This window comes from Chlorocebus sabaeus, chromosome 20 (genome assembly GCF_047675955.1).
Source record: "Chlorocebus sabaeus isolate Y175 chromosome 20, mChlSab1.0.hap1, whole genome shotgun sequence".
Taxonomy (NCBI): domain Eukaryota; kingdom Metazoa; phylum Chordata; class Mammalia; order Primates; family Cercopithecidae; genus Chlorocebus; species Chlorocebus sabaeus.
In genome coordinates this window covers 29277301-29291094 of record NC_132923.1, presented here as the reverse complement: position 1 = coordinate 29291094, position 13794 = coordinate 29277301, and the positions used below count along the sequence as shown (strand labels likewise).

The 13794-nt window shown below is 36.4% G+C and overlaps 1 protein-coding gene across 6 annotated transcripts in view; it reads left to right on the top strand.

The window, feature by feature from the left end:
* The window catches only part of NTNG1 (netrin G1), a 353391-nt gene that overhangs the window by 293126 nt on the left and 46471 nt on the right, over positions 1-13794 (top strand). For 2 of the 6 annotated variants that reach the window (XM_037998128.2, XM_037998135.2), the window contains 2 exons: positions 4286-4453; positions 10230-10364. The exons of the other annotated variants lie outside the window; for them this stretch is intronic. In XM_037998128.2, the coding sequence (XP_037854056.1) occupies positions 4286-4453; positions 10230-10364 (303 nt within the window). The remainder of the gene's footprint in view (positions 1-4285; positions 4454-10229; positions 10365-13794) is intronic. 6 annotated transcript variants of the gene reach the window in all.

Genomic DNA, 13794 nt, shown 5'->3' with positions numbered 1-13794 from the left:
TGTGTCCACTTTGGAAAGTCAGATGGTTGTGAGTATCTGGCTTTATTATTATTATTCTCTTCCATTGATCTGTATGTCTATTTTTGTACCAGTACCATGCTGTTTTAGTTACTATAGCCTTGTAGTATAATTTGAAGTCAGGCAATGTGATTGCCTCTGGATTTGTTCCTTTTGCTTAGAAATGCTTTGGCCTTGGCTATTTGGGCTTTTTGGGGGCAGGGTTCCATATGAACTTCAGGATTGGTTTTTCTGATTCTGTGAAAAATGACATTGGAAATTTGATAGGAGTTACATTGAATTTTAGATTGCTTTGGTCAATGGGTGATTTTAACAATATTAATTCTTTCAACCCATGAGCATGGAAAATTTTTTCATTTATTTGTGTTGTCTACAATTTATCCCATCAGTGTTTTATAGTTCTCCTTGTAGAGATCTTTAACCTCCTCCGTTAGCTGTATTCCTAGGTATTTTATTTTATTTTGGGGGCTATGTAAATGGGATTGAGTTCTTAATTCGGTTTGCAGCTTGAATGTTATTGGTGTATAGAAATGCTACTGATTTTTGTACATTGATTTTGTATCCTGAAACTTTGTTGAAGTTGGCAATCAGTCTAGGATTCTCCTACAGGAATCTTTAGGGTTTTCTACGTATATGTTCATGTCATCAGTAAAGAGAGATAATTTGATTTCCTCTTTTCCAATTTGAATGCCTTTTATTTCCTTCTCTTGCCCGGTAGCTCTGGCTGGGACTTCCTGGAGAGTTGAATTTAACCAGCATCAACTTTTAACCGGGATCAAGATTTCCTTATAATTGGAGGGTGGAAGGCCAAGGGATTATATAAAAGGAAGTGATTATAAGGATTGGACTATGGATACTATATAAGAAGAAATGGGAGGTCATGGGAGGTCAGTGATTTGAAGAATCAAAAAATTATTAAGCTATTAATATCATCCCTTCAGAAACTTAGTAGGATAATGCAGCTCAAGCTGTATCTTAATAGGTTCTGTGCCTGTGTGGAAAGACCAGGTATTAAAAAGTAGGAAATGAACAGAACACCAAAAAATAATATAGCAGTTTTAGAGTCATATTTGAAATGCTTTGCATTTATATAATACTCTCATGTTTTTCAAATCACTTTCAAAGATCTGTTTCTTATGTTATATTCTCAAATATATTATGGCCAGAGATAACAGCTTTATCAAAGTCTCAGAAGAGTGCTAGAAGTCTTAAAAGAATCAAGTTATTATTAGACATTTTCTACATTATAAAACATTTTAATGCTTATAAAACATTTAAACTATCCAGTTATCACTTGAAATAAAGTTATACTATTGTATGTTTAGCTAAATATGGTTTCTTATACAATTATTTATCTTTTCCTTTCAAAATTAATAAATTAGTTTTTCAACAAAACCCATAAATAGTTAATGTCACCACAGAAATGTGTACCCTCATTAAATTCAGATAATAGTAGTGATAGTATCACATTTAACATTTCTATGGAGATTCATGGAATGGGTCTTAAACTGTCGAACTTGGGTATCTTACAGATTTGGTTTTTTCCTCAGATAAAGCTTTGTCAGGTAGATTAAATCATGTAGTTCTGGCCATTGGGCAGACTCTACAGAATCCTTTAGGTACCCACAAAGGAACCATACTATGAAAAGTCACTAGCCTTATTCTCCACATTTCCCCAGCTTCATACCTTTGCCCACTCTTCACTCTATTCCTTTCACCTAAAATGCTCATTCCCTCCTATTCCGTTTTGTTTTAATAAACTCTACCTGCCCTAAGGAAGATTCAGAGTGCATGTCCTGTAGGACATTTTTTCTAATTCTCCTCATGTTAGATGAAGTTCTCCTACTTAGATTGCTTTGTGTCACTATTTTTTCTCTGCACATACTATTTTGTTCTGGTTATCTGAGCATATGTTGTCTTACTTACTAAATAAGCTTCCAGGCAACAAGCTTCTATGTAGCTGTAGAAAGCTCCTAGATGAATTTTTGCACATCAAAGATACTTTTGAACAAAGCTCTGTTAATTAAATTAGATGTACCAAGAACCAACCCGGGTTAGGGAACCTGAAGAAGGACAGCCAGTAAAAGACCTCTTCTAGAGGAGGGGACCCAGGTGCAGGGCTGTTATTGCCCCTCCTCAGGAACTCCAGGCAGTTCCCAAAAATTCTTGGGAAGCAATTAGGTTTGAGAATTGAGTTTCCTTCCTTCAATCACTGCTCTCAAAAGGCTCTAGTCCTGAAAGATTGTCTTTATTTCAAACTCTCAGAGAAGACTCTAGAAGCCTTTTTGACTTCCTCAGGGGTCAGTAATACCAGTATAAACAAAGTGTAACTCAGAGTGGTACAGAGGATTGGTGGGAAATGCTTGTTGTTTTACAAGAGATTTTAATTTAGTAACCTGTAACTCTATGATTATTGGTGGTAGTATTATTATCAACCTGGCATGCCTTTACTACTAAATTTATTTGGGTATTTTCTTACACTGTCTCCTAAATTGGAGTCTCAAGGCCACCTTCTCCCAGTACTCTCCCTCTTCTCATACTCGCCTCCCCTCTGACTTCTTCCGGTCCTCACACTCACCCTTCTCTCCCTGTGCACGTACACATGGTGATACAGCTCACCTCAAATAAAGGAAGTGGCTTGGCTTCAGGATCCCCCCTTTCTTCTTGCCTCTCTTTTAGCAACTGGGGTCCCAAAGTTACTGACACTGTTTCTGGTTATCTTCTATGCTTCACCATTTCCAGTATCCTCCTTTGCTTCTATCCAAATTTGATTTCATTCCATCAGGACCTTGTTCTCAGCTTCCTGTTGTAGTAACTAGCTCTCTAACAAATGAATACAGAGTTTTTTGATGAGTGGTAGCATATTAATTTTTTAAAAGTTTAAAAGTTAGCCACCTCTTATTATTATTTACTTGACAACACTTACTCATTTTTACTCTGGTCATCAAAATATAATATTTGAAAAATTTTATGTAGGCCAAAATAGTAACTCAACACCTAGTCAATTTCCTGACACATAGGTAGACTAACTCAATCAAAATATTTATTGAATGAATGAATGAAAGAATGAATGTGTGTTCAAATAGTGACTGTGCTTAGCTTCCTAGTGGGATAAAATAAAAGCAAGATATTGATGCAAGAATATTTTTAAACAAATGAAATTTGCAGTATCCTGGTTGACCTTCCTTATAAATGTCCAGCTAGGCCTACTCTCATATTCCAAGAAGGCAAAACAGATACCCCACCTAGTTACCACTCGCACTTTTGTGATAATTATTTCTACCAACAGAGACTTTGTCATTACCATTTATTTTAAAAAGGTTGAATTGGATTTACAACTTCTTGCTCTAGATGAGATGCAAGAAAGAAGAAATCTGGTCACCCTCCACCCTTCCCCAACTACTCTCATGATCTTCCTCATCTCCCTGTCTAGTCATTACCACCATCACTCCTAAGCCTCGGAGACACCTCTAACATTTTAGAGAAACCAAGGAAAAGAAATGTGGGGTTACAGTAGCTGCCTAAGTCTTCTTTTATAGCAAACTATTCTTGAAACTTAAGAGAAAAGGAGGAAATCTGAAGAGCACTTTTTCACACAAATTATCTCCCGACTTTTTGTGTCTTCTCTCACACATACACATACAGATTTGGTCTGAAGAAAGGCTTAAGAAAGCCATCTTCTCTTAGCATTGGGGAAAAACAAAATAAAGAATTGTTTAGTTGTCTAGAACTCTCTTAAATTTGCCATGATGTATATGAAACCCTGATTGATTTGCTGTCTTGGCATGATGTCAGAGAGCTACAGGAGCCATGGTGATGGTACTCAGACCCTCAATGCTCACACAACCCCCTCCCACTTTTTTTAAGGCTGAAAAGATGAAGAGAAAATAAGGGAAATGGTGCAAAGACAGTAACATTCTCCATCTGCAAAAATAAAATTTAAAAAATAGACTTTTGCATCACTGGAAACTGAGGCTTCCCAAATTTTAAAAGGCGTACACCTGCAAATGCTTCTGTTCATCTTGTCTGCCAAGAATTAACAATCTTCAGTCTTGTTCTGAATGTCCGACCTTTCTATCCCGCTTGAAACAGATGCTATTTCCATGCCAGTCACAACCACCTGTTGCCACCATGTGTCGTGTTGAATCACATATATGTAATGCCATTCCACCATCTTTTCTCCATCCCTCATTTTACCCAAGCATGTAGTATGCTATTATTCTGCTACTGTATACACTTTGTATACATTTCTGTTCTTCCTTGCAAGATTGTGAATGCTTCGGCCACTCCAATCGATGCAGTTATATCGATCTGCTAAATACAGTCATTTGCGTGAGCTGTAAACACAACACTAGAGGGCAGCACTGTGAGTTATGCAGGCTGGGCTACTTCAGAAATGCTTCTGCACAACTGGACGATGAGAATGTGTGCATAGGTCAGTTCCATTACAATTTCAGCTATTGTTCTGTGCCTTTTGAGCTACGGGGAGATATTTAGGGTGGAGAGGCTGGTGATATGCACCGTGGTTGAACCAGAATGAACCTTCTCAATGGAGCCAATATCCTTGTGGTGGACTTAAAATTTACTTGTATTGGTTGAAATCATAGTTGGGGGATATACTTTGAATACTTATGTTGTTGCTTTAAATATGATGATCTCAGAAATCATGTTAAAGAAATTAAGAATTTTCTTTCTTCCTGTTTTTTGTTTTTGTATGAAATTTTAAAACCTGATGATTCTGAACTGATCTTATAGCCTTAAATTATACATTCAACTTTCAAAATAGAAACTCATTATACAGGATTTAATTATAGATATGAAAAAGTGGGGTACAGACTCTTGCATATAATTGGCGATCAGTGAGTATTGATAGATTGAAAATGTTGCTATTTGAAATTGAAAATAACTAGCAACTGGAAATGTAAAAGTTTGTCTGACTTCTTCATCCATAGCAATGAAATTCCATTTATTGAATTTTCCTACAGCTCCCAAAAAGGAGGAGTAGTTTCTCAAAAGTATTCTAGGCAATTAATTACCTTAGCCCTGGAAAACTGCGTCCGCAGAGGTGCCTGAGCACTTTCCCTTTCCTCCCCACCAATGACTGCTGCTCTTGGCATCTAGGGAGGACCAGGCGCCTTTCCCACCCAGAAAATCTACCTTTTACGTAGTGAAACTTGTCTTTAAGAATGTGGGGACGCCAATGGAAAAATAAGAAACAATAAATGGAATTTCACTTCATAATTCACGCTTAAGCAGTGCATATATTTGAAATGCTGAAAAATATATGTGTAGCCATTATCACACCAGTAGGTAGCTATATAGGCACCCAATTTTAAAGGTAGACTTTTTCACATTGAGGTACGTTCAATAGGATACACAAGCTGAAAAATGACAAGCAATCTTTTTATCAAGAAAAGAAATCCAATCCGTCAATCCGTATTTCTGTGACCATTGTCATCTGATTGGATCGTCAAGATCCGAGTGTCACAAAAAATAGCTGTAGAGTTGTTTTTAATCAAATTGGGCCAAGTATATATAATACTGTTGGTGTCTACAGTACTTTCTATATTTCAGAGCATCTCCTTATTTATATTTTGTCAATTAGGAGAGAAAGTACTGGACTTAGAGGCCAGAAAGCTAGGCTCAAATTTCAGTTTGCTATCTCATAGTTGTGTGCCATAGGTAAGTCTTTTGAGCCTTCTAGTTGGGTGAGGATCAAATGGGATGCACAGGAAACGCTTAGTCAACTGTGAACCGGCTTGCAGATATCTTGTTTTGTTTTTACTTAATCCTCATTAACAAAACAGTGGGGTAAGTATTACACTAATTATTTCCCCTATCTTGTCATTGAGAAGAGTAAGGAAGATTGACCCAAATCTTACAGCAAAGGGTTTCTGACTTCAAAGCTTAAACACTTTCTCTCAACCACTGAGACAATTAGCAAAGCTAAGCTTGTCAAACTTTTACGTATGGTATGCGTTTTGAATAACAGCAGCAATTCCACTCTGAGTTTATGAACAGAAGTTCAATTGTCTTCATAACACTTGGGTTACAAAGACTTGAGTATATTAATAAAAACCAAAAGACATGTAGTTGTCTAAATTTTGAATGCAGAGTACATTTTACTGAATGTCATTTGTAAAAATATATAAATGTCATGCTATAAATAGGTAAACAACAAAAAAGCTAAAATAAATAGGAACACAGGATAAAAAACCTAACCATTTTTACAAAATACATAAGATTAAAATGTTTTATAATATTTAATATTATTTTAAATCAATCTAATAAAGGCCTTAGAAGGAAAGATTTTATTCCATAAAATTTCTCTTATCAGGTAACTTAACAATATCACAGTATATTTTATTTAGAGTATTTTATTATTAGGAAGTTTGGCCTTTTTTCCAGTTCTGAGGTAAACTGTGAAATCCAAATCTGCTTCTTTCTATCCGGTTTTAAGAGGTATAGTTCAGTTGTGAATCCTTATTTGATTATCCACAGACTAGAAAACAGTCCATTCAGTGTCTGCCTTTTAAATCACATAAACTAAGAAGAAGAAATATGAAAAACAATATCAATTTTTAATTTATTTTTACTTTTAAAAATCAAGAAGAATTTTCTTCTCCATTTCTAGAAAGATTAATTAAAATTCTAAACTTTTGGAAAATTCCATTTTATTGAGCTAAACCTGTTTCTCTTTAGGATTTTATACTTGAAACCAAACAAAGTACTTGGTGAACACAAAGGGGTACATTCTTAGGTACTATTAAAGTTAGCTACATTAGGCCAGACGCAATGGCTCATGCCTGTAATTCCAGCACTTTAGAAGGCCCGGGCAGGTGGATCACTTAACGTCAGGAGTTTGAGACCAACCTGGCAAACATGGTGAAACCACATCTCTACTGAAAGAAATAAAAAATTAGCTGAGTGTGGTGGCCTGTGCCTGTAATCCCAGCTACTCAGAAGGCTGAGGCAGGAGAATCACTTGAATTCGAGAGGTGGAGGTTGCAATGAGCTGAGAATAGCGCCACTGCACTCCAGCCTGGGCTACAGAGTGAGACTCCATCTCAAGAAATAAAATAAAATAAAATAAAATAAAATAAAATAAAATAAAATAAAATAAAATAAAAGGTAATATTAGCTACATTATTCCCTCACCCACCCTAATTTCCTAAATTATTGCCCTTTTCTAAAGGAAAAAATTGTGTTTAAAGAATGAATTGAAAAATCTGGCTAGCTGGTAGGTACTAAGGTCTATCTTTTATCTGTAGTGCTTATATGCATACAATGAATTAATAACAATTTCCTTAAAAAGCTGTAGATTTCACTTACGCTGCTTGAGGCTCTGAGGGCAGTGATACTGGGGCTGCCTGTGCACAATGCTAGAGTTTGCCCTCTCAGGGCCGTTGGAAGCCTGTGGCTCCATTGCTAAGGTTTGCCCTATGAGACTATTTCCACAATTAAGATTCCTAAAGGGCTTGAGGCAGGACTGAGTATTAAATTTGAAAGAATACATCAGAAGTAATTGAGAGTTAATTTTAATACCATTTTGTATAGCAAGCACTAATGAAAATGAAGGAATATTTACCCCATTCACTTTCACAGAATAAGGCACTAATCCTGGAAAGTTTGAACTTCATCTAAGTCTTATCTACATTAAAAATAAAAAAAAAAAAGAACCCTTTGCCAATTCTTTAACAACTGACAATAAAATTCACCACCCTTGCTGTGAAGGAACAATTCATATCTTTGACAAAATGTAGGCTCTGTGTGATGAAATAGATATTGTAAAATACTTGCATCATTTTATATTATGGCAAATATAAAATGCAACAAGCTATTCCATGTTGCCACCGTGATTGCTGCTTGGTAATTACTGGTGAATTTGCCCATTTCTTGTACAAATTCCAAACACAGCCATATCTCCAAAGATACATGTAATTACCCTGTGATGACGCAGCAATTACATGAAGATGACATCCTTGCATGCTTCTGTTTCATGTAAACTTGAGCATTAAGCAGGAAGCTAGAGGATATATGGTTTGTGACCTTGAGTAATCACTGTTAATATTCCTGCTAACAAGCTTTGCATCACAATGAAACAGAGTTCAGCTGCTGCTGCTAAGCATTTCTTAAAATTATGATGTATTATTTTTAATTCCCCTTTGAAACCCATGATCAGGTAATCAGAAGTACCTTTAATAGAATAAGGTGAACATAAGACACTTTTAATACCTATAAATCAATTCTAGTATAACTTTTAAATCAATCCCCCCCCAGGTATTTGATGTTGCTTTGTAATCTAACAGTCCTGATGTTCTTCCTAATTTCATGGAATAAAACATGATCCTCCGAAGCTCTTTGCGTTACTCCAGCATCCACCATTGACCGTCATTCCATAAATGATACTTTTTAAAAACTGAATTATTTGTTATATAAGGTGAAGAGAAGGTCACACCCCTTCTTGTCCTTTATTTTCATGACTGCGAAACATTATACTTACCCACATTTTCCTATGACAATGACTGGGAATATATTATGGTTTAAATGTTCTACTGTATTGTTTAATTTTGTTTACATGTTTTGCCTCTAAAACCTTATATTAATGAATGGTCATGGGCTAATTGACTGGAGGAGTATGTGAATTAACGTTGGCCAGATGTAACTCTGCTTACTGGCTTACAAAATGTTGGTGATTCATTGTCAACTTACTTTAAACAGTGAAAAAAAATTACAGTTTCGATATTGGTACAAATTTATAATGTACCTGTGTACAGACAAACATTAAAAGCTTTCACAAAATTAGTATTTTAAAATATTTTTAATCAGCTTTCATATACACATGCATATTAAAATAGAAAATGTTAATTTAAAACAAAACTCTAGTTATTAAGTACAAACTAAGCCAGGCAGGGAGAGAGCATTTTAGAGTTTATTAAGTTTTATTTTTACCTACGTATATAACTATTCATCATATAAATGTTTGTTTTATAAGAATGCTGAACTCGAAACCTGACTTAATTAGCATAAAATAAATCATAATTCTAAGGTACGCCGCATTTATTTGAAGAATATCTAGTTAGTGTCTGTGATAAAAACTTAGATTCAAACCCCTGGACCCATCTATAAGGCTAAACCCTGAATCCCTATAGCAAATCTAATATGCTAAACTTGATTATATTAAACTAAATTTTCAAGACTTCTCTTGGTTAGTTGGATGGTATAGTTTTGTTTGGTTTTTAGTGAGGGAACTGCTTAATGTACCCATTTTTAAATAATGGAAACTGAGAGGCACAATAACTTCCCCAAAATTATTGGAAGAGTAATGAGGAAAGGAACTTTAGCTCACAGTACCCAAAAGCTGCAAGCTACCTGCACTGTCTTTCCAGCTAATAGAAGCCTAAAGGATATCCATTTCTGGTTCAAGCTGTAAGCAAGATAGAGCTTCAGAAGTAAAAATATCCCATATAAGAATGTGTGAGGAATCAAGAAAACACTCTATTTGCCTTTTATTTTGCAAAGCTATATTGTCCTGCCAGCAGACATGATAATGAAAAATATACATCTTAAATTATAACTATGTTGAAATTGATTTATTATTACAAAGTTTATTTTTCTTTCATGATTGTTAATCTGGGCTGCATAAAAGCTGCACTAATATGCCTAGCAAATACAACATCTAAAGGCTCATCACAAAATGGTATATACGTGAATAAGTTAAGGTGCTGTCCCAAATCATAAAGTAAAACTACCTTTGAATGAGCAAAATGCATTCATGTTGTACTTTTAAAATGTTCAGCAGTTCTCAAATACTGAGTGCAATGGCTAAGCCCATTTGAATAATTTAAAACACATTTTACACTGATGGCATATTGATTTATCCTTGATATACAAACTTCTCATGGTATTTATTAAACCATCTAAAAATATCCTAACAAATGGAATCTTCATTACGATCTGTTACCAGTGAAAAGCATGCCTTATTTCCTTGGAAGTTTTCAGTTGATTTCCTCTCATATCATAAAAATGATATCATGGAAGGCTAAGCAAATAAACAAATGATCGTGAAATAGCCATATTTGCCAAAGCATTTCATTAATGGACATCTTTCTTTAAGTAAGTGATGCATTTAAGTACATGACGCTCCTGTGTTGATAACCTATCAGCCATGCAGACTTGTCTCCAGCCTGTGTGTTGTCTTGTTTCTACAGAGTGTTATTGTAACCCTTTGGGCTCAATCCATGATCGTTGTAATGGCTCAGGATTTTGTGAGTGTAAGACTGGAACAACAGGGCCTAAGTGTGATGAGTGTCTGCCGGGAAATTCCTGGCACTACGGCTGTCAACGTAAGTAACTCTGGGAGCTGCCCTCTGCCTGCTGCAGCATGGCTGATTCTGCTTGGCTAGGCCGGTGTGTGCAGCTTCTCAGAGCAGAAAAAGATCCAAACCGCTGACAAGTTTTAAAAGCTACTTAATGCTGCGGCCAATGTATGGGAGAGCAATCCATCAGCTGTCCAGCTGGCTTTTTTGAAGCCCATCTTCATCCCCCTCAGTTAGCTGGAGCAACTTATATTGAAATATTGTATGGAGATCCATATACCTGGCCAGACCATAAATTAAGTGGCACAATAGGGACCCAGCTTGGAAATCCTCACCGCAGAATGAAGGGTGATGTGCATGTGGTTAATATATTTCTTGAAGTGAAAGTTACCCTGGAGCTCCAGAGTTCATAAATTAAATGATATCTACATAACTTATTACTACCCTTGCTATCATACCCATCTCTGAATCTTAACCGAAAACCGAAAGGTAATAAATCTAAGGAATGTTTAAACATGGGGTAAAATAAATGACAAAAAACAATATTGATTTTAAACCTCTGAGGTTAGGCACTATGCGGGGAGCTGTGGACAAATGTCATTTGGTTCAGCCCCATTTCTCTTGAGATTACCAGGTCTTCAAAGCTTGTCAAGACAGGTGGCATGTCAGTGTGTACAAGGAACATGAATTTTAAAATCAAGGCAGAAGGTTCCTTCTGTCGTTTATAACCTTTTCTGCTTTTGAATTCTGAACTAACTTTCCATGTCATCTATACATAGGTAGTTTGCTAATATTAGAGAACCACAAGACATATCCTGTGTAACAGTGTGATTCAATAGAAAATCAAGCTAGCCACATATGTAATTTGAGATGCTTTTGTTTTCCACATTAAAAAAGTAAAAAAGAAATAAGAGAAATAATTTTAATAACTATTATATTTAGCTCAAATTATATGATACTATTTTTCAACATATAACTACTATCAAAATTATTAAGGCTATATTTTTCATGTTTTTTATTGTCTTTGAAGTCAGATGTGCATTTTATACTTGCAGAAAATGTCAGTGAGGGCTGGCCATATTGTAAGGCTTAATGGCCACATGTGTCTACCATATTGGACAGCACAGCCCCAGAGTTATTTTTGCTTACTTTTCACTTGAAACAAATGTCAGCATGCAAGAATCATCTAAAGCCAATTTCTATAGAAAACTATATATTATTTATATAATGCAGTAGTAATAGCAACTTTTATATTCTATCAAATAAATTCTGTATGATGAATTCTATAATAATAACTATGCAACTCTATTTTCTATAGAATATTATAGAATGTTCTATCTGTTACTTATGGAATACATAGTTATCTGGAAGCCATACTTCTAAGTAATGTAAATCTAAAATGAAATGCCATGGGCAGCAATGAGTTCTGGCAATAAGGTGAAATTTTGGCATTGAGCAGGCCAAGGTTAGAATGGGATCCAGGAACTGGGGACTAAGGTCTCCATCCTTGCTGGAGAGGAACACTGAAAAACAGTCAAATAGTCAGAAGTCAGGCTGCACACCTGCACATAAGGCCTAGATAAAGCCATGGTTTAAAAGTTTTGCGTGCTATTGTTTTCCAGAAAGTGCTAGTCCTTAGTGCCTGGGAGAGTTGGTGGATCCCAGCAACCATGTCAAGTATCAGGGCTCAGAGGGAAGCTATCAATCATGGCACAGCTAGACCTCAAGGCCTAGAGCAAGCCAATAGTCAGGAGAGGAGAAGGGCAATAGGCAAAGGAAAAATCAAAACCAGCACCAAGACTCAAGGCATAAAGAATAAGGAGACTTTGTAATTAAGACACACTTCTCAAAGAGATCTCAAATAAAGCTCCTGAGGAAGCAGGACCTAAAGAATGGGTTGCTGGAGTGTACTCAGCGTAAGACTTGGGAGAGGAAAATAAATAAATCCTGCTTTGGGAAAATGCATCTCAAAATGGACCTAACCCAATTTTTCTATATTAATTATCGGAGTAATGTAAAAGATATGATATTGTCACCAACGTTTCCCTTCTGGAATCAAAAGACTGAATTTAAGCCTTATCCTACCACATACAAATCATAAAACCCTCTGTGCCTCAGTTCCAGAACCTCACATATTTGTTACATAGATCACTGAGATGATGAGAGAAAATGCATTTATGCTTTTGAGTATGTGTTGAGTACCTATCATGACTCAGGTACTGGGCTAATGGTAGGGCACAGAAAGATGAAAAGAGGGAGGACATGTGGACATGGAATTCACCTCCAAGTGAGAGGCCTAACAATTATGATAGAAGGTAATCAGAGCTCAATAAGAGGAATGTACATGTTATTTATTGGTGAAGTCCAACATGGGGAGTAAGGCTTCCCAGAGAAGTGACACGTAGTTAAGCACTAAAGGATCAGTGGAGCTTTCCAGGATAGGAATCTTGCTTGGGTAAAGGTGATTGAGATAACACACTGTGTTCCAGAACGTGTGTGTGTGTGTGTGTGTGTGTGTATGTGTGTGAGCATGCACATATGTTGGGAGTAAGGGGAGATGTTAAACAGCATCCAGAGACTAGATTATGTGGTTTCATGAATCCTAAACTAAGACATTTTATGTTGTCAGGGAAGAAAATGGGAATCATCATATGAAGAAGATATGGGTTCCATCATATGGTTTTAAGCAGAGAAATGAAAGGAACAGATTTGTTTTTAAAAAGATTATTCTAGCTACTAAGTAAAGAAAGGAATGGAATGGGTTGAAATTAGATTTGATATATAAATTTAACATCATCCAAACGCACCTTTGAGAACATAGGAGATTTTTCTCACTCTGAAATCTTTCTTCCTTCTCTTAGACCCGCCCACATAGGGCTGGTATTCTGTGTTAAAATATAGAAATTCTTCTGTCAGTTAGTAAATGGCTACTTCACCAAGATTCTGAAGTGCCTTCCCCTGGGATCTCTTGGGCTGTCACCAAGGATCAGCAATAACAGGGTAACACGTGTCACAGTAGCATGCCACTAGCACCTGCTCCAGGATTATAGTTAATGTACATTCTGATTAGTTGGTGCTGGAAGGTTGATATGTACTTTTTTTTCATTTGGTTCCTGTCCTCACACACATGAATGCACTCAAAAATGCCCCTCGAGTGCATCCCTGTCTCCCTTTCCTCTCTCCCACTGCTCACCCCGACTTCCACTTGCCCTGAGTTGAACCCATCCTTGGATTTGGCCACAGTATTAATAGAAGAGCTATTAACCTGGCAACACGAAATCAATGCCAAGCAGAAAACCAGTGGGAGAGTAGGGCTGACAGTGGTATTGCAGTGATGAGCTGAAAGTAAGCAGACATTTAGGTAGGCACTGCCAGGGAAGCAGTAGGAGATATCAAGAAGAGTCCAAGGGATCCAGGCCCAAGGTTCCAGTCCTCCCAGAGGATTGTCAAAAGGAGC